General features: G+C 48.6%; 1 protein-coding gene across 1 annotated transcript in view; it reads left to right on the forward strand.

Annotated features, from left to right (window-relative positions):
• The window catches only part of LOC119970025 (ufm1-specific protease 2-like), a 116,596-nt gene that overhangs the window by 59,946 nt on the left and 33,566 nt on the right, over nucleotides 1–23,084 (forward strand). The window contains exons 6-9 of the mRNA XM_038803972.1: nucleotides 669–861; nucleotides 9,099–9,242; nucleotides 16,493–16,657; nucleotides 21,151–21,272. Of these exons, the coding sequence (XP_038659900.1) occupies nucleotides 669–861; nucleotides 9,099–9,242; nucleotides 16,493–16,657; nucleotides 21,151–21,272 (624 nt within the window). The remainder of the gene's footprint in view (nucleotides 1–668; nucleotides 862–9,098; nucleotides 9,243–16,492; nucleotides 16,658–21,150; nucleotides 21,273–23,084) is intronic.

A 23,084-nucleotide genomic window follows, 5' to 3' on the forward strand; every position in this document is an offset into this window, starting at 1 on the left:
CCGGCTCCTCGGCTCCTCCGCTCCGGCTCCTCGGCTCCTCCGCTCCGGCTCCTCGGCTCCGGCTCCTCGGCTCCCGCTCCGGCTCCTCCGCCGGCGCTCCTCCTCCGCCGTCCGGCCTGTCGGGGGGGGGGGCTGTTCCTCCTGCTGTCCACCGCTTGCGGGAGCCCCTCTCCCTGCGACCTCCTCGCTCGCCGCCCGGAAGTCAAGTCGTCCTGCCCCTTTTTTGATATTCATTTTGCAAATGGGTTCCAGAAGAGGCTCTTAAAAAATCAAAAAACAAAACAGGAAAACTCTGGAAATCTGAACTAACGTGAACTTTATAACTAATAAGTAGCTCCATGAAAGCTTTTTGTGTAGATCTCTGATCAAAATTCAGTGACGTTCCAGCAGCTGATATTTAGCAGTGGGCTAGAACTATGAAATTTGTATAGGGTGAATTTGATAGAAAAAGTAGGAAAATATACCATTATTTCCATGTTTACTGAGTGGAAAGGTGTTTCATTTAAATTACTCTGCAATTATTTGGGGAGAAGAGCATCAGTTGGTCGGGAAACTCTACACAATTTTGTATCTGAGGTAAAGCACATTTCTTGTCCATTTATGCTGTATTTCAAATTATGTTGTTTAAAGTATCCTTTAATGGTAACTAAAAATGATGTTTTTGACAGGCTACAGGATCAGTTTCTGGAAGCAGTTACTGCACAGCTAACAGCGATGGACCAATGCATTCAGCGATATACGAAAGGGAAAACTGTCCCAATTCCGCAAGCATTCCACTTTGAATTGCCAGAGAGAACTACTCTTACTACAGTAATATACCCTGCTGGGATCAGTGATAAAGTTCTGGAACCACAACGAAAAGTATGGTTGAAGCCGGAGGCACATTTTGCATTCATACAGTCGGTCTGCGAATTGCTAATTGTTTAAAGTAGCAATTTACTTTGTCAATTTAGATTGGCGGTCATTTTGTTAAAATGGTATACAACCTGTAATTTCAGTTTCCAAAATGTGTCTCTATTGGTTAATTGAAAATGTGATTTGGCATAAATGTTGTCTCCTAAAATAAATGCCATGTGACCCACAGTAACATAGAACATAGAACATACAATGCAGAAGGAGGCCATTCAGTCCATCGAGTCTGCACCGACCCACTTAAGCCCTCACTTCCATCCTATCCCCGTAACCCAATAACCCCTCCTAACCTTTTTTGGTCACTTAGGACAATTTAGCATGGCCAATCCACCTAACCTGCACGTCTTTGGACTGTGGGAGGAACCCAGAGCACCCGGAGGAAACCCACGCAGACGCAGGGAGAACGTGCAGACTCCGCACAGACAGCTACCCAAGCTGGGAATCGAACCTGGGACCCTGGCGCTGTGAAGCCACGGTGCTAACCACTGTGCTACTGTGCTGCCCACATGTGCCCAATGCTCAATAACATTCTTAGAAGCAGTGAAAATGCTTGTATCTGAGTGACCAAAAATCTCTCCCCGAGTTAATTCCTTCTAATTTTGCCTCTCTTACACTTCATTAACTATGAATTAAGCACCTATCTGATTAAGAATCCACAGGACATCTTGAGGAAGATCCACCTGTCCTTGCATTCAATATAAATTCCCCAATAGCTATTTTCAGTTTTTCTACCCTGCATTAACTGTGAATAATTGTCCAGTTTGGAGGAAAGGGGTGAATATGCTGGCAGCAAAATGAAAAGTCTGATGATTGATGTATGGAATGGATCCAGCCCTCTGTGGCAGACTTATTATAGCTGTGTCCAGCTGAGGGAGGCTCACTGTATTGTTGATAATTAGCTAGATTACTAATTGAATTGTCCCAGGGTTTGTGAGGTTAGATTATAGCAGCAAGTTGCATAAACCTGGTCCTTGAGTTTAGTAGACTGAGGGTCAATCTGATCAGGGCTGTCACAAAGATTGTGGCTGGAATTCTCTGGTCCCACTGGCAGTGCAGCCCTACCCACCAGGCTGCATGGGGTGCCTTCAGAATTCCCATTGATAACAGCAGGAAAAGAGAATTCCACCACTGGCGAAAGGTGCGTCGCCTCCCGCTACCGCGAAACACGTGGCTGGGAGGCCAGAGAACTCCGCCTGATGTTTTTCTTATTGTTTTCCATGACCAAATTGCCTTTATGTGAGAGATTTGTCTGCTTTCTATACCCAGAGTGATTTTGCCCCAATTTAACTGAATCCAGCAGCAAGCTTTTGTGAATGTAAAAATAAAGATTAATTATCCGCAGCCACTTACCTCAGAGGTTTAAACACAATGGGCGCGATCCTCCAGCTACGCTGCACCAGAAAAGCTGCTTGCCGCGGCGCAGCAGGGTCGTTGAAAGCCGGGAGACCCGCTGCTGGAATCTACCCGGCTCGGAACACCTCGCAAGATCCAACGCAATCTCGCGAGACGTTTCAAGGGGAATCTCGCTCACAAAGGGCGGGCTCACTTTTTTAGAAAATCTGCATATTATAGTGAGTCAGTAAGCCCCATCCTAATGTGCAGATTCCTGCAGTACCTGAGGCTTTGGGGTTCAATTATTTTGCCTCGGGGACCTCCGGCAAGCATTGTGCCCACAAATGGAACGGTACTCATGAGGGTCTCCCAAGGGATCAGAGGCCCCCAACTGCATGCTTGTTGGGCATGGTGGTGCCCTGACACTGCTGGTACCACCCGGGTACACTGACAGTTCCAGCCTGACACCCTGACAGTGCTACTTGGATGCCAGAATGGTACTGCCAACGTGCCCAGGTAGCACTGACAGCTAGCAGGGGCAGTAACAAGGTGCCAGGTTGGCACTGTCAAGGTGCCAAGCTGTCATTTTTACATGTGTGCGATCGAGTCGGGGTTGCCTGCTGTGGGTGTTGGGGGATGCGGACAGGGAGACCCTCCCATGTTGTGTTCGGCTGAGCAGGGGCCTCGGAGACCGGGACGCCATTTAAAAATGTGTCCCGCTTTCTCGCTGCAACGGGGAGTTTTTGGAAAACGGAGCTCGTTATTGTAGGAAAACGGGGCTATGTGCACCTCGGCTATGCGTTCCCCATTCAGGCCCCTTATTCAAAGTGAGTCGCGTTGAATAGCCATGTGTTTCTCGGCACTGCAAGTGCTGGGAAACACACGACTAAACGCGTTCGCTTTGGGACTTTGTTCCCTTTTGGGATGGTCACGCCCAATGCCTTACGCACCTAATGCCTTACTCACTATCGCACACACACACATATACACACATATACTAGGAGCAGATACAGATGAAAAAGGCACAGCACCAATACAATCTGGAATTATTTCAGTCTCTTTCATATCAAGCCTGTTGTTTGTTAGATGAATTGATACTTTATCTGGAGTGGTGGCTATGTAAAAGCAGAGGAATCAGCAAAGCTTCCTGTAGTTAAATTGCCAGGAGGTCGGCTCTCAGGTAAGGATGAAGTTGGGACAGCCTGGTGGGGGGCAGTCTTTCTCCCACTTTCAAAGTATAGCTGTAAATTACCTTGGCTGTCCAGTTCTCATGCAGCTGCTTCAATGGTTGGATGGCATTTCTGATGTATCTGTCATGATATTACAGATCCAAATAGCTTCTGCTGTTATTTTTGAAAAGAACAGGTACCAAACCAGGCTGCATGGATGGGTTATCACCGGACCTGCCCAGCACCATTCCATGCCCCAGCCCACCCATGTCCAGAAGTGCTGCCCATGCCACCCACCCCCCCATACTCCTCAACCCCCATATTCCCCATCTCTCCCCCCACACAACCCCTTCCCCACACCCCCATGATGAATGACGTGTGCGGCTCATGGTGTCCCCTGGTTGACCTTTCACACCCAGATGACCTGTCACACAAGTTGTTAATGCCATGCAGGCCGACCCATCCCTCCTACTGACCACATGTCCATTCTCCTGCAGGAACCTCATCCGAAGATGACGCCCTATCTGGCGTGGTCCCCACCACTTCCCATGAGAATACCTCGGAGGGGGACTCCGAAGACACCACCGGTACTCGCAGCACAACTGTCGTCCCCACCCTGCACCAGCGCAGAGATACACACCTCGGTGGGTGACACTAGTGGACCGGTTTCTGGGCCAAATTCTGGTGAGCACCACACAGCTGCGGACCCACATCAGGTGAAGGGCAGGAAAGCCCAGGCGACACAGCAGTCGGAGGTCTGCTGGATCCCAGGACCCAGCTGGGACCCAATCAGATGCTGAGCTTCTGGAACAGGTTTACCCGGAGCTGATGCAGTCGCTAGGGAGCGACCGTGTTATTCAGAGGGGGGTGTCGGCGACGCTCCAGCAGGTCCCTAACCGATTTGGAGGAGTCCCAGAGGATACGAGCACAGGAGATGGTGCCGGCAATATGTCGCACAGAGGCCAACACTGTTAGGGTGGCGACCGCAGTGGAGAGCCTGATGCACGCCGTCGGCACCATGAGTGAAGGTGTCCAAGGCGTCGCCCTGTCGGTGACGGCCATATCTGAGGGTTTCACAAGAATGTCACAGTTGCTGGGGGACGTGACCCACTACCAGGTGGACCTTGATGAGGCATTGCAGGGCATGTCCCAGTCTCAGGTGGGCATTACCAAGGGCCTCCAGAGTTTGTCCCAGTTGGTGTGGGAGGTCTCCCAGTCTCACGTGGGCCTAACTAAGGCACTGCGGGACATGTCCCGGTCCCAGGTGGGAATAGCTGAGGTGGAATGATGGACGAGGCCACGTCATACATGAAGTGGACAAGGATGAGGGCCCTCCTGGCTCTCCAGACTTGCCGGACACTCACTGGCTGTCCTCCATCCACCGGCTGATCCTGTGAGTCATTCCTGGGCTAATCCTCCAGCCGCTCCGGGGTCTGGCACCCCCTCGTCCTTAACCTCGTAGGTGGTCCATGTTCGTTCCCCTCCCCCTCCAGCACATTATCCCGCTGCTGTGCCGGGCTGCGGAGGACACAGCACACCACAAAGCAGGCAACCCTGCGGGTGCACCACCAGAGCAGTCAAGGCATTGGCACCGTATTGTGAGGAGTCCGATGCACCGTTCAATGACAGCTCGGTTGTTTCTGGTCTCCGCATCAGTCACTCGCCTCCGTACTGGCGTCATTAGCGGCAAGAGCTAACCGGCCATGCTGGGGTGGTCCTCGAAGAGCCAGGGATGTGCAACTGCTCCAGGATGTAGCTCTCATGCACACTCCCTGGGAAGCATGCACACGTATGCATCATTTTCATGTGGTGATTGCACACCAGTTGGATGTTCCAGGAGTGGAAGCCCTTCCTAATGATGAAGGGCACTCCCTGATAGCCCAGTGAGTGCAAGGCAACATGTGCGCCATCTATTAGCCCTTGGACCTGGATGGAAGAGAATCCTGTACTTGTGGGTTGTAGCTGGTGAGATGCCACGCAAGACCCCGCTCGAGCTCTGGAATGATGCTGATGCGTATACGTTCAGGGCTGCAGTGACCTTGAGGGCCACCAGGAAGGAGTATCCTCCTCCTCCACGGAGCAAAGTCCACAAGGACATGGAACAGGTGTCGCACTGTCCCCTTGTTAAGGTGGAACCTCCTGCGGCACACGCTGTCCGTCATCGGTTCGAGAAACCAGCAATGTCTGTACACCTTGGGCTGTTGCGGGCCTCCCCCTCTGGGTCCCTCCCTGGCCTGTTTGGCGGTGGGGTCCTCTGGGTGTGGACCCTGCACATGGGCCACCGCCTCGAGTGTCTGTCGACGCTGCTGACACAACTTCTCCAGCGTCTGGCTGCCTGGCCTGCCAGCAACATCACAAGGGCAGCTTTTGCTGGTTCCAAGATGAAAATGAAAATCGCTTATTGTCACGAGTAGGCTTCAATGAAGTTACTGTGAAAAGCCCCTAGTCGCCACATTCCAGCGCCTGTCCAGGGGAGGCTGGTACGGGAATCAAACCGTGCTGCTGGCCTACTTAGTCTGTTTTAAAAGCCAGCGATTTAGCTCAGTGAGCTAAACCAGCCCCTAGATCCACCAGATCCATTGCATGTAATATTTGTAAGGAATTGGGAGAGGACGTAAGACTCACCACCAGCAGTGTCTTCCTCCCCAGGACCCTCCATTCCCCCATTTCCCCCCCCCACTCCTGCATCCCCTGCTATCCGACACCTCCTGCCCACACACCCCTGGCCGCAGCGGGCATCCCTGCTCACTGGACCCCATACCCTGTACCTCAGACGCCCGCACGTAACGTTACCTGGACCGGGATGCTGGTCCCCTCTCTCGTGCACACACCCACCCCCTGGTGGTGCAGGGCCCAGCCCCTGGGTGTTCGGATATTGGTTGCTGCGTCCGTGGTGTTGCTTCCTGCAGTGTCCAGGCATCACGGTTTAAATGGAATGCTGGGCAATAACTCCCACGTACGACATGGCACGCCTACCCACGGGGATCCGCTTGGGATGTGTGAAGTGCTCACAGAACTATGATTGCCAATTCCCAATTAGCAATAGCCTTCAGCCGCGCAGCCAGAGGCCTCCGCGATCAGTGTGAGTTATGGGTGGTCGGTAGGGCAGGCAGACCGTGGCTGAGGGTTACCCGCGGGCGCTGAGACATCCATATCCCCCCCCCCCCACCCTCCTCCAAGCACTGGGGCAGCAACCCCAGTGCCCCCGGGCTCATTGCCCGGGAGCAAAGATGGCTCCTCACTGATGTGCCATCAATTGTACGAGAGACGAGTTGCTTTACAAAAGTTAGGCTTTAATAAACTAGAACTTAGCCCTGCAGTCGTCTACAATAAAATGGACGACCGCCGGACGTTTGACTATTTATACCTCGGTTAACTCAGCCTCTCGACCAATCGGTCGAGAGGCACATGACCGACCAGGGCCAATGGTAAGCCGGTGTTCTGCCCCAATGGCAGACAGGTATGTAAATCATATCACCACACTCACCTCCTCCGGTGAGCCAGTGCCAGCTTCACGTTTTCAAAAGGGAGTACTTGCTGGGGAAGCTGTTAGATTGGGGGTCGCTACCATTAATTGTATGGAGATTGGGCTTATGTGACGATTATTGGTTTCTCACTATGCTAAGGTGGGATTCTGATTTTGCTAATAGGAGCAGGCCACTTAGATTGCAAACAGATCGGCGCCCGGCGTAATTCTCGATTTTGGCCTCTCCTGCGCGCCTTGTCGCGCTCTTGCTTAAATGCAACGCAGCCATTAAATCACACCCATTGTGCCCATTTTAAAGTACAACTTTAACATTTGTAATATCTTCATGTTTGTATTGGGCATGACTTATCTCCCTCCATATGTTCTATGTTAGTTAAAATTAGAGTTATGCCATTCAGGAACAAAATGGGAGGACGTCTTTCCGAATTTCGACCTTAAATCTCCGACCTCTTATTCTGACAGTGTCCCTCACTTCAGACTCCCAGCGAGGCACTATATCCTCCTCGCATCTGCCCTGTGATCTCTAAGAATTTCACATGTGTTTCAATCCTCTTCTAAATTCAAGGGTATAGAGTCCCAGTCTAGTCGATCTCTCCTCAGTGTCCTCATCCCAGTCTGGTAAACCGTTGGAATTTTTATATATTTTTTATAACTTTTATATCTATAAAAGAAAAATACCGTGGATGCTAAAAATCAAAGCGTAAAGTGCTAGAAAAGCTCAGGAGGCCTGCAGCATCTGTGGAGAGCAGAAGTCTCCATTCATGTTTCAATTTCAAGTTGTTTAATTTTCACTTCAGGCCATTGCAAAGGGCCTTGCCTGCCTACCATCTAAAATGTACCCTGAGCGTCACGCTTTTCTAATAGCTGTCCATCGCAGGTATTTTGAGGTCAAAGGACATTCTAACCTAGGAACAAGATAAGGTAGAACCGCGGTTGACATATTTTCTGCAGGATCTTGTTATGTGATTGTAACTCTGCAATTGGAAGCTGTCCTGGCATAAAGAGCAGCAGTCTTAATAGCTGCCAGGTATGTGGCAGATTCAACAAAGAACAATATACAGTACAGCACAGGGACAGGCCATTTGACCCTCCAAGCCTGTACCGGTCATGATACCACCCTTGGCCAAAACCCTCAGCACTTCCTTGTGCCTTATCACCCTATACCCATCCTATGCATCAATAGGTTATGATGTGGAGATGCCGGCGTTGGACTGGGGTGAGCACAGTAAGAAGTCTTACAAGGTTAAAGTCTAACAGGTTTGTTTCAAACACTGGCTTTCGGAGCACTGCTCCTTCCTGAGGTGAATGAAGAGCTCGGGCGCGATTCTCCGCAAATGCGGAGAGTCGTGAAGGCTGCCGTGAAACTGGCCGTGTCTCACGGCAGCCTCCGCGCCCCCTCCCGGGACCCGATTCTGCTCCCCGGTCGGGGCTAGCAGCGGGGCCCCGTGAACTTCGGCATCGCGGGCTTAACGAATTTCGCTAAGCCCGCGCGCCAAAGTTAGCGACGGCTGACGCATATGATGACGTCAGCCGCGCATGCGCGGATTGGACAGCTCCAACCCGCGCATGCGCGGATGACGTCATCACGCATATGCGTGAAACCCGCGCATGCGCGGGCCGTTATGCCCCTCAGCCGCCCCGCGGACTGATCCAGCGGGGCGGCGGAGTAACAAAGAGTGCGCGGGGTTCGTACCTGCGGCCGTGCCAATCGGTGCCATGGTTCCCCAGAACGGCACTTTGCGGCCATTTTCACGAACTGTGAGAGCAGGAGTGTTGCAGTTCGTGAAAACGGCCGTAAAGGCCTGGGAAATCGGCCCATCGGCCAGGGGAGAATCGCTGCTCGCCGTAAAAAACGGCGAGCAGCGATTCATGTCGGGGGCGGGCGTGGGTGGGGGAGAATAGCAGGAGGTCGGGAAAAATGTCGGGAAGGCCCTCCCGCTATTCTCCGACCCGTCGTGGGGGGCGGAGAATCGCGCCCGGGGTATGTTCCAGAAAGATATATATAGACAAATTCAAAGATGCAAGAGGTTATGGTAAGGATAACCTAGATATGCAGAAATTACAGCCCTCTGGATTTTTGACTGAGACTTTGGCGAGAATTGTTGCTAGAGTTTGTAAGATAATATTGATTAACTTATGATTTAAGGATCTTAGGAAGTAATCAGATTAAATGTTGTGCATTTCTTTGATGTGTCCAGGAGCTGCATGCTGAACTTGGTCTCGGCGATAAACCCTTCTTCCGCCGCCCCATGGCTTTTCATTTGCCAGGTGCAGAGGTGCCAAATGATTATTTGAAAAATGTACATAAGTATGTTCCTACTCCAGACCCTGATAAGTTTAAGGTATGCATCTAAAGTTACAATATTATACAATGTTTGATTTGATTTGATTTATTGTGACATGTACCGAGGAGCAGTGAAAGGTATTGCGTACAGATCATTCCATACAGGAAAGAAAACATAGGATATACATAAATGCACAATGGAAATACATAGACACTGGCATTTGGTGAAGCATACGGAGTGTAGTACTACCCAGTAGAGAAGATGTGTAAAGAGATCAGTTCAGGAGTCTGATAACAGTGGGGAAGAAGCTGTTTAGAACCTATTAGTACGTGTTCTCAGACTTTTGTATGTCCTGCCCGATGGATGAGGTTGGAAGAGAGTATAACCCAGATGGGAGAAGTCTTTGATTATGCTGCCCGCTTTCCCAAGGCAGCAGGAGGTATAGATGGAGTCAATGGATGGGAGGTGGGTTTGTGAGATGAACAGGGATGTGTTCACGACTCTCTGTATTTCTTATGGTCTTGGGTCAAGCAGTTGCCATAGCAGGCTGAGATGCAGCCAGAAAGGGTGCTTTCGATGGTGCATCTGTAAAAATTTGTACGAGCTAATGTGGACATGCCGAATTTCCTTAGTTTCTTGAGGAAGTATAGGCGCTGTTGTGCTTTCTTGGTTTTAGCATCGACGTTGGTGGACCAGGACAAATTGTTGGTGATGTGCACACTTAGGAATTTGAAGCTATCAACCATCTCCATCTCTGCACCATTGATGGAGACTGGGGTGTGCACTATACTTCACTTCCTGAAGTCAATGACCAGCTCCTTAGTTTTGCTGAAGTTAGGCCAGCACCGTGGCGCAAGTGGTTAGCACTGCAGCCTCATGGCGTCGATGTCCCAGGTTCAATCCCAGCTTTAGGTCACTGTCATAAGAACATAAGAACTAGGAGCAGCAGTATGCCATCTTGCCCCTCGAGCCTGCTCCGCCATTCAACGAGATCATGGCTGATCTTTTGTGGACTCAGCTCCACTTTCCGGCTCGAACACCATAACCCTTAATCCCTTTATTCTTCAAAAACCTATCTATCCTTATCTTAAAAACATTTAATGAAGGAGCCTCAACTGCTTCACTGGGCAAGGAATTCCATAGATTCACAACCCTTTGGGTGAAGAAGTTCCTCCTAAACTCAGTCCTAAATCTACTTCCCCTTATTTTGAGGCTATGCCCCCTAGTTCTGCTTTCACCCGCCAGTGGAAACAACCTGCCCGCATCTATCCTATCTACTCCCTTCATAATTTTCTAGGTTTCTATAAGACCCCCCCTCATCCTTCTAAATTCCAACGAGTACAATCCCAGTCTACTCAACCTCTCCTCATAATCCAACCCCTTCAGGTCTGGGATTAACCTAGTGAATCTCCTCTGCACACCCTCCAGTGCCAGTAAGTCCTTTCTCAGGTAAGGAGACCAAAATTGAACACAATACTCCAGGCGTGGCCTCACTAACACCTTATACAATTGCAGCATAACCTCCCTAGTCTTAACTTCTATCCCTCTAGCAATGAAGGACACAATTCGATTCACTCTCTTAATCACTTGTTGCACCTGTAAACCAACTTTTTGCGACTCACGCACGAGCACACCCAGGTCTCTCTGCACAGCAGCATGTTTTAATATTTTATCATTTAAATAATAATCCCTTTTGCTGTTGTTCCTACTAAAATGGATAACCTCACATTTGTCAACATTGTATTCCATCTGCCAGACCCTAGCCCATTCACTTAACCTATCCAAATCCCTCTGCAGACTTCCAGTATCCTCTGCACTTTTCGGTTTATCACTCATCTTAGTGTCATCTGCAAACTTGGACACATTGCCCTTGGTCCCCAACTCCAAATCATCTATGTAAATTGTGAACAATTGTGGACCCAACACTGATCCCTGAGGGACACAACTAGCTACTGATTGACAACCAGAGAAACACCCATTAATCCCCACTCTTTGCTTTCTATTAATTAACCAATCCTCTGTCCATGCTACTACTTTACCCTTAATGCCATGCATCTTTATTTTATGCAGCAACCTTTTGTGTGGCACCTTGTCAAAGGCTTTCTGGAAATCCAGATATACCACATCCATTGGCTCCCCATTATCTACCGCTCTGGTAATGTCTTCAAAAAATTCCACTAAATTAGATAGGCACGACCTGCCCTTTATGAACCCATGCTGCGTCTGCCCAATGGGACAATCTCCATCCAGATGCCTCGCTATTTCTTCTTTGATAATAGATTCCAGCATCTTCCCTACTACCAAAGTTAAGCTCACTGGCCTATAATTACCCGCTTTCTGCCTACCTCCTTTTTTAAACAGTGGTGTCACGTTTGCTAATTTCCAATCTGCCGGGACCAACCCAGAGTCGAGTGAATTTTGGTAAATTATCACTAGTGCATTTGCAATTTCCCTAGCCATCTCTTTTAGCACTCTGGGATGCATTCCATCAGGGCCAGGAGACCTGTCTACCTTTAGCCCCATTAGCTTGCCCATCACTACCTCCTTAGTGATAACAATCATCTCAAGGTCCTCACCTGTCATAACCTCATTTCTATCAGTCACTGGCATGTTATTTGTGTCTTCCACTGTGAAGACTGACCCAAAAAACCTGTTCGGTTCCTCAGCCATTTCCTCATCTCCCATTATTAAATCTCCCTTCTCATCCTCTAAAGGACCAATATTTACGTTAGTCACTCTATTTTGTTTTATATATTTGTAGAAACATTTACTATCTGTTTTTATATTCTGAGCAAGTTTACTCTTATAATCTATCTTACTCTACTTTATAGCTTTTTTAGTAGCTTTCTGTTGCCTCCTAAAGATTTCCCAGTCCTCTAGTCTCCCACTAATCTTTGCCACTTTGTATGCTTCTTCCTTCAATTTGGTACTCTTCCTTATTTCCTTAGATATCCACGGTCGATTTTCCCTCTTTCTACCGTCCTTCCTTTTTGTTGGTATAAACCTTTGCTGAGCTCTGTGAAAAATCGCTTGGAAGGTTCTCCACTGTTCCTCAACTGTTTCACCATAAAGTCTTTGCTCCAAGTCAACCTTAACTAGCTCTTCTCTCATCCCATTGTAATCACCTTTGTTTAAGCACAAAACACTTGTGTTTGATTTTACCTTCTCACCCTCCATCTGTATTTTAAATTCCACCATATTGTGATCGCTCCTTCCGAGTGGATCCCTAACTATGAGATCATTAATCAATCCTGTCTCATTACACAGGACAAGACCTAGGACCGCTTGTTCCCTCGTAGGTTCCATTACATACTGTTCTAGGAAACTATCGCGGATATATTCTATAGACTCCTCCTCAAGGCTGCCTTGACCGACCTGGTTAAACCAATCGACATGTAGATTAAAATCCCCCATGATAACTGCTGTACCATTTCTACATGCATCAGTTATTTCTTTGTTTATTGCCTGCCCCACCATAATGTTACTATTTGTTGGCCTAAAGACTACTTCTATCAGTGACTTTTTCGCCTTACTATTCCTGATTTCCACCCAAATGGATTCAACCTTATCCTCCATAGCACCGATGTCATCCCTTACTATTGCCCGGATGTCATCCTTAAATAACAGAGCTACACCACCTCCCTTACCATCCACTCTGTCCTTCCGAATAGTTTGATACCCTTGGATATTTAACTCCCAGTCGTGACCATCCTTTAACCATGTTTCAGTAATGACCACTAAATCATAGTCATTCACGATGATTTGCGCCATCAACTCATTTACCTTATTCCGAATACTACTAGCATTCAGGTAAAGTACACTTATGTTGGCTTTTATACCTCTGTTTTGAATCTTAACACAAAGAACAAAGCAAAGTACAGCACAGGAATAGGCCCTTCGGCCCTCCAGGTCCGTGCCAACCATGCTGCCCGGCTAAACTACAGTCTTCTACACTTCCTGGGTCCTTATACCTCTATTCCCATCCTATTCATGTATTTGTCAAGATGCCCCTTAAATGTCACTATCGTCCCTACTTCTACCACCTCCTCCGGCAGCAAGTTCCAGGCACCCATTACCCTGTGTAAAAAACTTGCCTCGTACATCTACTCTAAACCTTGCCCCTCGCACCTTAAACCTATGCCCCCTCGTAATTGATCTCTCTACTGTGGGGAAAACCCTCTGATGATCCACTCTGTCTGTGCCCCTCATAATTTTATAGACCTCTATCAGGTTGTCCCTCAACCTCCGTCGTTTCAGTGAGAACAAACCGAGTTTATTCAACCGCGCCTCATAGCTAATGCCCTCCATACCAGGCAACATCCTGGTAAATCTCTTCTGCACCCTCTCTAAATCCTCCACGTCCTTCTGGTAGTGTGGCGACCAGAATTGAACACCTCGATCAGTCACCTCTCCTAAGTTATTTTTCCTCTTAACGTTTCCCCTAATTTTCCTTGTCGTTGAACCCATATCTTCATGTAACAACCTGCCACGTCGCTTACCATTTATGTTTTTACTTCCCGTTTTATTCCTTTTAGTATTACTGGGCCTACTCACTGAGCCTCCCTCAGTCACTGTACCTTGTACTGTTGCCCTTTTTTATTTTTGACTATGGCTCCTCTGCCTTACACTTTCCCCTTTACTGCCTTTTGTTTCTGTCCCTGTTTTACTACCTTCCGACTTCCTGCATTGGTTCCCATCCCCCTGCCACATTAGTTTAAACCCTGTCCGTGTGGAGTTTGCACATTCTCCCCGTGTCTGCATGGGTTTCGCCCCCACAACACAAAAATGTACAGGGTAGGTCGATTAGCCACACTAAATTGCCCCATAATTGGGAAAAAAATGAATTGGGTACTCTAAATTTTTTTTTTTATGTTTTGCTGACACTGAGGGAGAGATTGTTGTCGTTACACCACGCCACTGGTTCTCTAACTCCCTCCTGTACTCTGATTCATTGTTGTTCAAGATCCAATCCACTGCGGTCATGTCGTCAGCAAACTTGTAGATGTAGCTGGAGCTAAATTTTGCCACACGGTCATAGAAACATAGAAGATAAGAGCAGGAGGAGACCATTTGGCCCTTCGAGCCTGCTCCGCCATTCATCACGATCATGGCTGATCGTCCAACTCAATAGCCTAATCCTGCTTTCTCCCCATAATCTTTGATCCCATTTGTCTCAAGTGCCATATCTAGCCGCCTCTTGAATGTGTTCAATATCTTAGCCTCAACTACTTCCAGTCGTAATGAATTCCCCAAACTCACCACTATATGGGTGAAGAAATGTTTCCTCATCTCTGTCTTCAATGGTCTACCCCGAATCCACAAACTGTGACCCCTGGTTCTGGTCACACCCACCATTGGGAACACCTTTACTGCATCTACCCTGTCGAGTCCTGTTAGAATTTTGTAAATCTCTATGAGATCCCCCTATTCTTCTGAACTCCAGCGAAAACAATCCTAACCTAGTCAATCTCTCCTCATATGGCAGTCCCGCCATCTCTGGAATCAGTCTGGTAAACCTTTGCTGCAAACCCTCGATCAAGAACATCCTTCCTCAGAAAAGGAAATCAAAACTGCACACACAATTTGCAGGACAATTGCAGCAACACATCCCTGCTTCTATACTCAAAACCTCTTGCAATGAAGGCCAACATACCATTAGCCTTCTTTACCACCTGCTGCACCTGCATGCTTACCTTCAGCGACTGGTGCACAAGGACACCCAGTTCCGTTCCACATTCCCGTCTCCCAATTTACAGCTATTTGGGTAGTAATGTGCCTTCTGGTTTTTGATTCCAAAATGAAAAACTTCACACTTATCCAAATAATACTACGTCTGCCATTGATTTGCCCACTCACCCAACCTGTCCAGATCATGCTGTAGGATCTCTGCATCCTCGTCACAGTTCTCCCTCCCACCCAACTTGGTATCATCTGCAAATTTTGAGATGTTACATTTTGTTCCCTTGTCCAAATCATTAATATATCTTGTGAATAGCTGGGGTCCCAGCACCGATCACTGTGGCACCCCACTAGTTACTACCTGCCAATTCGAAAACGACCCTTTAATTCCTACTCTTTGTTTCCTTTCTGTCAACCAGTTTTCTATCCACCTCAATACACTTCTCCCACTCCTGTGCATTTTAATCTTGCATGACAACTCTTAGGTGGGACTTTGTCAAATGCTTTCTGAAAGTCCAAATATACCACATCAACAGGCTCTCCCTTGTCAACTCTACTAGTTACATCTTCAAAGAATTCCAATAGATTTGCCAATCATGGTTTCCCCTTCAGAAATCCATGCTGTGATGTGTGTATAGGGAATATAGTAGGAGGCTAAGTATGCAGCCTTGCAAGGCCCCGGAATTGAGGACTATCGTGAAGAAGGTGTTGTTTATCCTTACTGATTGTGGGATATGGGTCAGGAAGTCAGGATCCAGTTGCAGAGGGAGGAACCAAGTTCTAGGTTTTGGAGCTTTGATATGAGCTTGGCTGGGATTATGGTATTGAAGATGGAGCAGTAGTCAATCAATAGTTTTACGGAGTCTAACGTAGGAATCCTTGTTGTCAAGATGCTCCAGGAATGTGTGTAGGGCCAGGAAGATGGCGTATGTGTCAATATGAGAATTGCTGTGGATCAAGGCATTCTGGAAGTATTGAGTTGATGTGTTTCATGACCAAACTTTCGAAGCACTTCATACTGATAGATGTCGAGGCCACAATCGGTAATCATTGAGGCACATTGCTTGGTTCTTCTTTTGCACTGGTATGATGGTGGTCTTCTTGAAGCAGGTGGGAACCTTGGAATAGAGTAGGGAGAGATTGATGATGTCTATGAACACACCTGCCAGTTGGTCCACACAGGATCTGAGTGCACGACCAGGGGTCCTGGGACTCCGTCAAGACCCGGTGCTTTCTGAGGGTTCACTTTCAAGAAGGCCAATCTGACTTCAGAAGCTGTGACGGTAGGTATGGGTGTGTCCAAGGCTACTGGGGTTGACAATGGTTTGATGGTTTCCTGCTCGAAACGAGCATAGAATGCATTGGGTTCTTCGGAGAGGGGTGGGCTGCTGCCAGAGATTCTACTCGGCTTTGCTTTGTCGCCCATTATATTGCTTAAGCCTTGCCACAACCGACGAGTGTTATCTCCCGCTTAAGTAAAGCAAAATAACAAAATTAATGGAATTATTTGCCATCATAAATATTTCTATTTTGCATAAGTAAGCAGCTTGGAGAAAATGATTCTATTTGAAGTCAATTCTATTCACTTTTGATCTTACAACAATTACATTTTATTTACTTTGGAACAGGTTGCCCTAGTGCATGGATTCTATGTCTTTTACCACCTCTTGCAGGATTACGACAATGACACTGAATGGGGTGCTCCATACCGTTGTTTGCAAGTCGTCATCTCCTGGTTCCACTTTCAGGGGTACATTGAAAGCCCTACAACTTTTATTACGATGATACAGAATGTACGAGAACCCTTTTAAATTAATATTAATATTGTTGAAACTTTGCCTGACCTTTATTTAAATTCTTGAAAACCATAGGGCGGGATTCTCCCCTACCCGGCAGGGCAGGGGGTCCCGGCGGGACGGAGTGGCGTGAACCACTCCGGCGTTGGACCGCCCCAAAGTTGTGGAATCTTCCGCACCTTCAGGGGCTAGGCCCGCCCCGGAGTGGTTGGCACCCCGCCGGCCGGCGGGAAAGGGGCTTGGCGCCACTCCAACCGGCGCCGAAGGGCCTCCGCCAGCTGGCGCATGCTGGCATCATCCCCGCGCTTGTGCAGAGGGATTGGCTTCCGCACCGGGAATGGTGGAGGACCACGGCCTCCGGTGCGGAACAATAGAGTGCCCCCATGGCACAGGCCCACCCACGGATCAGTGGGCCCTGACTGCGGGCCAGGCCACCGTGGGGGTACCTCCCAGGGCCAGATCCCCCCGCGACCCCTCAGGAGCCCCGGAGCCCGCCCGCGCCTCCAGGTCCCGCCGGTAAGGGACCTAATCTAATTTACGCCGACGGGACTGACTAAAGACGGGAGGGGCTTTGGCCCATCGCGGGCCGGAGAATTCGGGTGGCCCCGGCACCCATTGAGTTGCACCGGACCCCGCCATTCTCCAAGGCGGGCGGCGCGACTCACGCCGGGCCGGTTTTTGGGAGGGCAGGAGAATTGGGAGAACGGCGGGGGCGGGATTCACGCCCATAATCTTTTTGTTGTTATCGAATTCACTTTGAAAAGTGTGGGCATTGAATGACCAGATAATTGAAGCCCCAGGTTACATCAGCTTAAATCAATTAAATCAATTGTTTTACTGGATATTTTAATAAATTTCGATAGGAGAGATGGCAGGAGAGCCTGTCGGGGTTTCAGCCATGACCCCCCCCCCCCCCCCCCCCCCCCCCCCCCCCCCACCCCCGCCCCCGGCTCTCCCGAGAGTCAAGCTATCTACCCTAACACAGCATTAATGACTTTCAGCCCATTAGCATCTCCAAACACCTCTGGTTTGTTATAAATGGAGGCAGAACATTGTTGGGAGGTAGGAGATAAACTGCGACTTGGGTGGGGAAAAGGGTTGGAAGGTAAATTTGGATTGCTCGCCTGAGAGTTTTGAGAAGGTTGGAGAAGCAACAGAACTAGTGCTCAGATAGGGAATGACAGGTGACTGGGGGTGGAGGCAGAGAGCTCAAGGGAGAAAGGCAATATTTGGTTAGGAAATGGTAGGGGTGGGGGTTGCGGTGGAGGTGAGGTTCAGGTAGCTTCTTAGGAGACTAGAAATATGGCTCAGGTTAGGGAGAAAATCCAGAAAAATGCAGATCAGGTACATAGAAAATAGGTCAATTTTGTTCCATCCTTAGGGCATGGAATGAAAAAGAGACAGGAATCAGGACAATAGGGATTGGGAAACTGGGTCTCGAAGAATTCTCTCCAGTAATTTCCCTATCAATGATGTAAGGCTCACCAGCCTGTCATTTCCTGGATTATCCTTGCTACCCTTCAAACAAAGCAGCAACATTGGCTATTCTCCAGTCCTCCGGGACATCACCTGAAGTCAATGAGGATCCAAAGATTTCTGTCAAGGCCTCAGCAATTTCCTTTCTTGCCTCCTTCAGTACTCTGGGGTAGATCCCATCAGGCCCTGGGGACTTATCCACCTTAATATTTTTTAAGACGCCCAACACCTCGTCTTTTTGGATCTCAATGTGACCCAGGCTATCTACACACCCTTCTCCAAACTCAACATCCACCAATTCATTCTCTTTGGTGAATACTGATGCAAATAATTCATTTAGTACCTGGCTCCACACGAAGATTCCCTCGCCTGTCTTTCAGTGGGCCATCCCTTTCCCTGGCTACCCTCTTGCTTTTTATGTACGTGTAAAAAGCCTTGGGATTTTCCGTAACCTTATTTGCCAATTACTTTTCGTGATCCCTTTTTGCCCTCCTGACTCCTTGCTTACGTTCCTTCCTACTTTCCTTATATTCCACACAGGCTTCATCTGTTCCCTGTCTTCTAGCCTTGACAAATGCCTCCTTTTTCTTTTTGACGAGACCTAAAATATCTCTCGTTATCCAAGGTTCCTGAAATTTGCCATATTTATCCTTCTTCCTCACAGGAACATGCCGGTCCTGAATTCCTTTCAACTGACATTTGAAAGCTTCCCACATGTCAGATGTTGATTTACCCTCAGACATCCACCCCCAATCTAAATTCTTCAGTTCCCGCCTAATATTGTTATAATTAGCCTTCCCCCAATTTAGCACATTCACCTTAGGACCACTCTTATCCTTGTCCACCAGCACTTTAAAACTTACTGGATTGTGGTCACTGTTCCCGAAATGCTCCCCTACTGAAACCTCTATAACCTGGCCGGGCTCATTCCCCAATACCAGGTCCAATACAGCCCCTCCCTAGTTGGCCTATCTACATATTGTTTTAAGAAGCCCTCCTGGATGCTCCTTACATACTCTGCCCCGTCTAAGCCCCTAGCACTAAGTGAGTCCCAGTCAATATTGGGGAAGTTAAAGTCTCCCATCACAACAACCCTGTTGCTTTTACTCCTTTCCAAAATCTGTCTACCTATCTGCTCCTCTACCTCCCACTGGCTGTTGGGAGGTCTGTAGTAAACCCCCAACATTATGACTGTACCCTTCTTATTCCTGATCTCTACCCATATAGCCTCACTGCCCTCAGAGGTATCCTCCCGCAGTACAGCTGTGATATTCTCCCTAACCAGTAGATCAACTCCTCCACCCCTTTTACCTCCCCCTCTATCCCGCCTGAAACATCTAAATCCTGGAATGTTTAGCTGCCAATCCTGTCCTTCCCTCAACCAGGTCTCTGTTATGGCAACAACATCATAGTTCCAAGTACTAATCCAAGCTTTAAGTTCATCTGCTTTACCTGTTATACTTCTTGCATTAAAACATATGCACTTCAGGCCACCAGTCCCGCTGTTTTCAGCAACATCTCCCTGCCTGCTCTTCCTCAGAGCCGTGTTCCCTAGTTCTCCCTCAATTTTTATCACCTTCTGACCTATTGCTCCGGAACCCACCCTCCTGCCATACTAGGTTTAAACCCTCCTGTCTGACACTAGCAAACCTCGGGCCAAGATATTTATGCCTCTCCAGTTTAGATGCAACCCGTCCTTCATGTACAGGTCACACCTGTCCCGGAAGAGCTCCCAGTGGTCCAGATAACCGAAACCCTCCCTCCTACACTAGCTGTTAAGCCACGTATTTAGCTGCTGTATCTTCCTATTTCTTGTCTCACTGGTACGTGGCACAAGGAATAATCCCGAGATTACAACCCTAGAGGTCCTGTCTTTTAACTTTCTGCCTAGCTCCCTGAACCCCTGCTGCAGGACCTCATCCCCTTTCCTGCCTATGTCATTCGTACCAATATGTACCACAACCTCTTGTCTGTTTGCCCTCCCCCTTCAGGGTGCTCGCTGCCCTTTCTGAGACATCCTGGACCCTGGCACCAGGGAGGCAACATACCATCCTGGAGTCTCTTTCACGTCCACAGATGCACCCCCTCCGGTTTTGGCCCGCTGTCGCCGGTTGTGGCCGCTCTTCTCCTGTGGGAGGGGGGCGGGGGGGGGGGGGGGGGCACACAAACATCAGCATTGTTAGGAGGAACGACGCATGCAGCCCGGGAGTTGGGTCTCTGTTGGCATAGGTCCACAGGGCACCCGGCCAGTGCGGTTGGCATGGGTGGGTGCAGCCACGTTGATTGCGGCTGGGGTAGTAGCATCCCCCTGGGGAGGGGGAGGATTGGTGTCACAAGTGTGGGGGGTAGGGGGGTTGGTGTCATGGGCACAGAGCTGGGTACACACCCTGTCTGCCCTGAGTAGGCCGTTGAGCTTCTTCCGACACTGCTCGCCTGTCCTGGTTGTCACCCCGATAGTGCTGACGGCGTGGCCCACCTCCTTCCACAATATTCTCGGTGACGTTGGCTGCCCTCCTGCGGCCTGGCCTGGGGTACATGACCGCCCTCTTTTCCTCGATGGCGATCCATGAACCGGGGCACTGCTCGGCGGCCGGATATCTTCATTCGTCGGCAGTGTTTGGAGGTCACGTCTATTTGTGCGCGCCGCGGTGATGCGTCTCTGACGCTGGTCTGGGGCCGCGCCTCCACGCTTCCCGACACGCCCATGCTGGCCCCTTGTGGCCCACCGAATCGCTGCGCTTTCGAGCCCATTGACGCCGGTGTGAAACACTCCGGTGTTTAAGCCGGCGCCAACACTTAGCCGCGTTTTTGGAGAATCCCGGTCACAATTTCAGTTCAAGGTTCAGCCTCAGATCTCTGCTTTGAATGCTTTAACATTCTCGGACGTAAATACTTTCCTAAGGAATGAATACAGTTCAATGCAAGAGTGTGTGATGCATGTTTTCTGCTCATTTGCATTTTGCCACTTCCAAAAATTGTAATTTTGTAAGCTGTTTTCTTTTTTGCATTTTCAGAAGTTGATGGCAGCTAAAGATAAATACATGCATATTGTGATAGGGAAAGAATGGCTTGAAGCTGAACAGATATTAGCAGTACTGAATGGTTATAATATTTCAGCTATCATCGTCGATGACGAGTAAGAAAAACATACAAGAAATATGATCATTATAAATAAAGCTTAGGTCTATCTTTCACTGTAAGCCATAGTGTAAACAGCTAGACACAGTTGAATAGTGTTGGACACAGTTATATGTTATAAACATATCTATATCTATATATGCATAAAATATATCTATTGTAAACCGGAGAGAAAGGTTTTGTGCTGAACTTCAAGCGCCCCTTCATTTTAGCTTGTTTTTTGACAAACTCGAAAATGTATCAGCACAAAAGAGCAATTGAGAATTTGTGCCTGTGTCAGCTCTTCACCTTCAACTGCCTTTGATCCCATTTGCATGTGTTATTTCCTATTGCTGATTATTGCCGAATTGCCTTTGGTTGTAACACCACTTGAAGCTAAACATTTCCAATCCGCTACGTGCAAAGATTATCCAAACTTGATCTTACAGAGATAATCCTCCATTCCCTTGAGAAGGTGGTGCTAAACCTTGTTCATCTACTGCAGATGATATGGTGAATGTGTTCCCCCACTGTGCTGTGATATTAAGGGATAGATCTGAGGGAGGACAAGCCGACCTCCAATTGGCCTGAATTTGTATGGGGCAAGAATACTGCCACTGTCCAGGAGTAAATCCGGCCTCATAGATCTACAGGCAAATGGGAGACTGGCAGCTCTGCAGTACCGGTGGTACCACCTATGAGTGAAGGCTACTCCTAATCCTGCAGGAAGCACAGCAGGAGCCCTAGGTCTCAGATATCGCCAGGTCCAGTCCGGCAGGCCCTGGCAAGGGTGCATCATATTGGACAGAGTAGGGAGGGAGAGTGGACGTGGGAAGATAAAACATTGTGAGCTGGGTCTTTGGTTCCCGGGGCCCTCTACCCTCCCCCACTTTGTTACTGGCCAGCAACGCACAGGCACAAACTTGCCAGGTTGCACATGCGATACAATCCTCTACCATTGCCTGTTAAATCTGAGCAGAGGTGGGACAAGGCCCTTAAGTAAGCATTAATTATCCAGTTAAGGGTTTCCGTTGACCCACAGGTGGCCAACCCAACTGACGCCTCCCCAACTGTTCGGAATATTGCAGTGGGGCAGGCAGCCCGTACAAGAACCCTAACAATGGCACACTGCCTTATTTTAGGCTCGACCAGGATATATCAGATTTAGATTTATTGTCACGTGTACCGAGGTACAGTGAAAAGTATTTTTCTGCGTACAGTCCAGCAGATCAATCCATACACGAAAAACATTGGACATATGATAAATACACAATGCAAATATAAATACCTGGCTGAAGAGATGGTGTGAGGGGAAGGTTTCAGGATCCTGGGGCATTGGAACTGGTTCTGGGGAAGGTGGGGCCTGAATAAACTGGACGGGTAACATCTGGGCAGAACTGGGACTGATGTCCTGCGGGGGGGGGGGGCGGGGGGGGGGGGGGGGTACTTGCTAGAGCAGTAGGGGATGGTTTACAATAATATGGAAGGGAGTTGGGGACCTATATAAGGATTCACAGTGGGGAAATCAGAAACAAGAGAAATACCCAGCAAAGGGAATAAGAAAAGTGATAGGCAGAGAACCCAAGAGCCAGTATTAGATAATGACACTGTAAAAATAGTTGGGATGAGTTAAGGAACGTTAGAAGGCCTAGCCTTAAGGTTTTGTACCTGAGTGCACGGAGAATTCAAAATAAAATGGATGATGTAAAAGGATAGGATATAGTTAGGGTTACAGAGACATGGCTGCAAGGTGACCAAGGTTGGTAACTAAACAATGACGGCTTTTCAATTTTATAAGGCCAGACAGAACGGAAAAGGTAGTAGAGTTGCA

The sequence above is a fragment of the Scyliorhinus canicula genome, chromosome 8 (assembly GCF_902713615.1).
Source record: "Scyliorhinus canicula chromosome 8, sScyCan1.1, whole genome shotgun sequence".
Classification (NCBI taxonomy): Eukaryota; Metazoa; Chordata; class Chondrichthyes; order Carcharhiniformes; family Scyliorhinidae; genus Scyliorhinus; species Scyliorhinus canicula.